General features: G+C 34.5%; 1 protein-coding gene across 1 annotated transcript in view; it reads left to right on the top strand.

The window, feature by feature from the left end:
- The window catches only part of LOC128247078 (kelch domain-containing protein 8A-like), a 131,561-nt gene that overhangs the window by 105,159 nt on the left and 24,486 nt on the right, over positions 1 to 1,916 (top strand). The window contains exon 5 of the mRNA XM_052965887.1: positions 56 to 171. Within this exon, the coding sequence (XP_052821847.1) occupies positions 56 to 171 (116 nt within the window). The remainder of the gene's footprint in view (positions 1 to 55; positions 172 to 1,916) is intronic.

The raw sequence follows: 1,916 nt of genomic DNA, 5'->3' as shown, positions 1-1,916 counted from the left end.
TATATATATATATACAGAGCATCTACATTAACATGTTGATTTATTTTCGTTGTAGGATTTATGAATGTAGCCAATGGCAAGAACTGGATAATCATTGCCCTCAAACCCTGCCGAAATGTCTGGACAGAATGGTTATGGCATCAGTTGAAGATACGATATACTTTATCGGAGGTTAGCTTTATTATATTAAATATCGTTTCGTTACCATTGCTTATTCATTGCTTTATCTAGAAGAGCAACCATGTTGTGTAGTTTGTCGGCACTCTTTTGTATGGTGGTGAACCCTGCTGTACTCTTTCACCACAACTTTCTCTCACTCTTACTACCTGGTTCTGTTGTGTCTGTAATTCAAAGGGTCAGCCTTGTCACACTGTGTCACGCTGAATATCCCCGAGAACTACGTTAAGGGTACACGTGTCTGTGGAGTGCTCAGCCACTTGCACGTTAATTTCACGAGCAGGCTGTTCCGTTGATCAGATCAACTGGAACACTCGACGTCGTAAGCGACGGAGTGCCAACAACAATAAATCTACTGATAATGCTAAACATTATGTATGCACATATATATTCATTATATTTAAATTTTAATTAGTTATATTGTATTTCAATATGTTCAATTTGAAAGTGTTCTTCTGCAGTATCTACTTCCATATCAAATGATGTCTTAAATAGTTTGAAATTACCTGTATATAAACGAAAATCAGTAAAGTAAGGTGGAGAAAGGGCAGTTAAATTATGGATCCCAGTCATAAATTTGTTATTACAAATATGTTATACCCAGTCGATATTTCCAATGCTGTAGTTTTGTTTAAAATACGAGTATTCGTACGTGTCATCTATAAATTGATTTTTACCCCCTAAAGCTGTAAATACATAGTGTTAAAGATATTTAATCAATTATAAATGTCAATCAGAACAGCATTTGGAGTCAAGAATTTTTGACATTTGCATTTTTTATTCTTGTGTTGTGTGGTTTTTATTTCTCAAACTGTATACATCTTTCTTGCATATCTCTTCGGCGTAATTTCGATTTTTCCATTGGTCTCAGATAGAATACGCTGTAATACCTAGGTTATTTGTTTACTGCAGCTAATCGGAACAGTATTAATTGTTTTAGGAATATTAATACTGCTTTCTGAACGAAAATAACGTTTCTCTCTTCTGTCCATTGCTTGCAGAATACTGTTGTGTATAACATTGCTCATAGTCTTTATTTTAAATGATTTTACTCTTAGAAGACAAACATATGATAAAACAATCTATCCTGATCATCTGGAATTTATGTTATCAAATTTAATTTACATAAATACGAACATATTATTCTTTATTTTATTACATTTATTGCTTCATATTTCTGACACAAATTGAGTTACGTTTTGAGATGTAGAAACAGCAATTCCAAAATATACAGTTATTGTTTCATAACTGAAACAAAAGAATAAAGATATAATTCGTTACACATATTTCCTAGACGGCATTCCATGAATCATTAAATGAACAACAGATAACATCAGCAAATATTCTCTGGAATTCCACTGAGTTATCCATATGGGCTTTTTTTCCATTGTAAATCTTTGTAAAAGTATATACTTGGACTCAGGTAAAAGAGCTAGACATGCTATCATATAATGATTTCAGTATTCTTTTCTACTCTAGGCACAAGGCCCGCAATTTTGAGGAGAGGGGGGCCAGTCGATTAGATCAAACCCAGTACGCAATTTATCGACCCCGAAAGAATGAAAGGCAAATTCGACCTCTGCGGAATTTGAAATCAGAACGTAAAGGTACACGAAATACCGCTAAGTATTCCGCCCAGCGTGCTAACGTTTCTGCCAGCTCGCCGCCATTTAATCATTTCACTATTATGAACCATTTAAAGGTGACGAAATGGCAGAATCGTAGGAATGCGGCGAAAT

The sequence above is a fragment of the Octopus bimaculoides genome, chromosome 2 (genome assembly GCF_001194135.2).
Source record: "Octopus bimaculoides isolate UCB-OBI-ISO-001 chromosome 2, ASM119413v2, whole genome shotgun sequence".
In the NCBI taxonomy this organism is placed as follows: Eukaryota; Metazoa; Mollusca; class Cephalopoda; order Octopoda; family Octopodidae; genus Octopus; species Octopus bimaculoides.
This window is presented reverse-complemented; position numbering and strand designations above follow the sequence as displayed.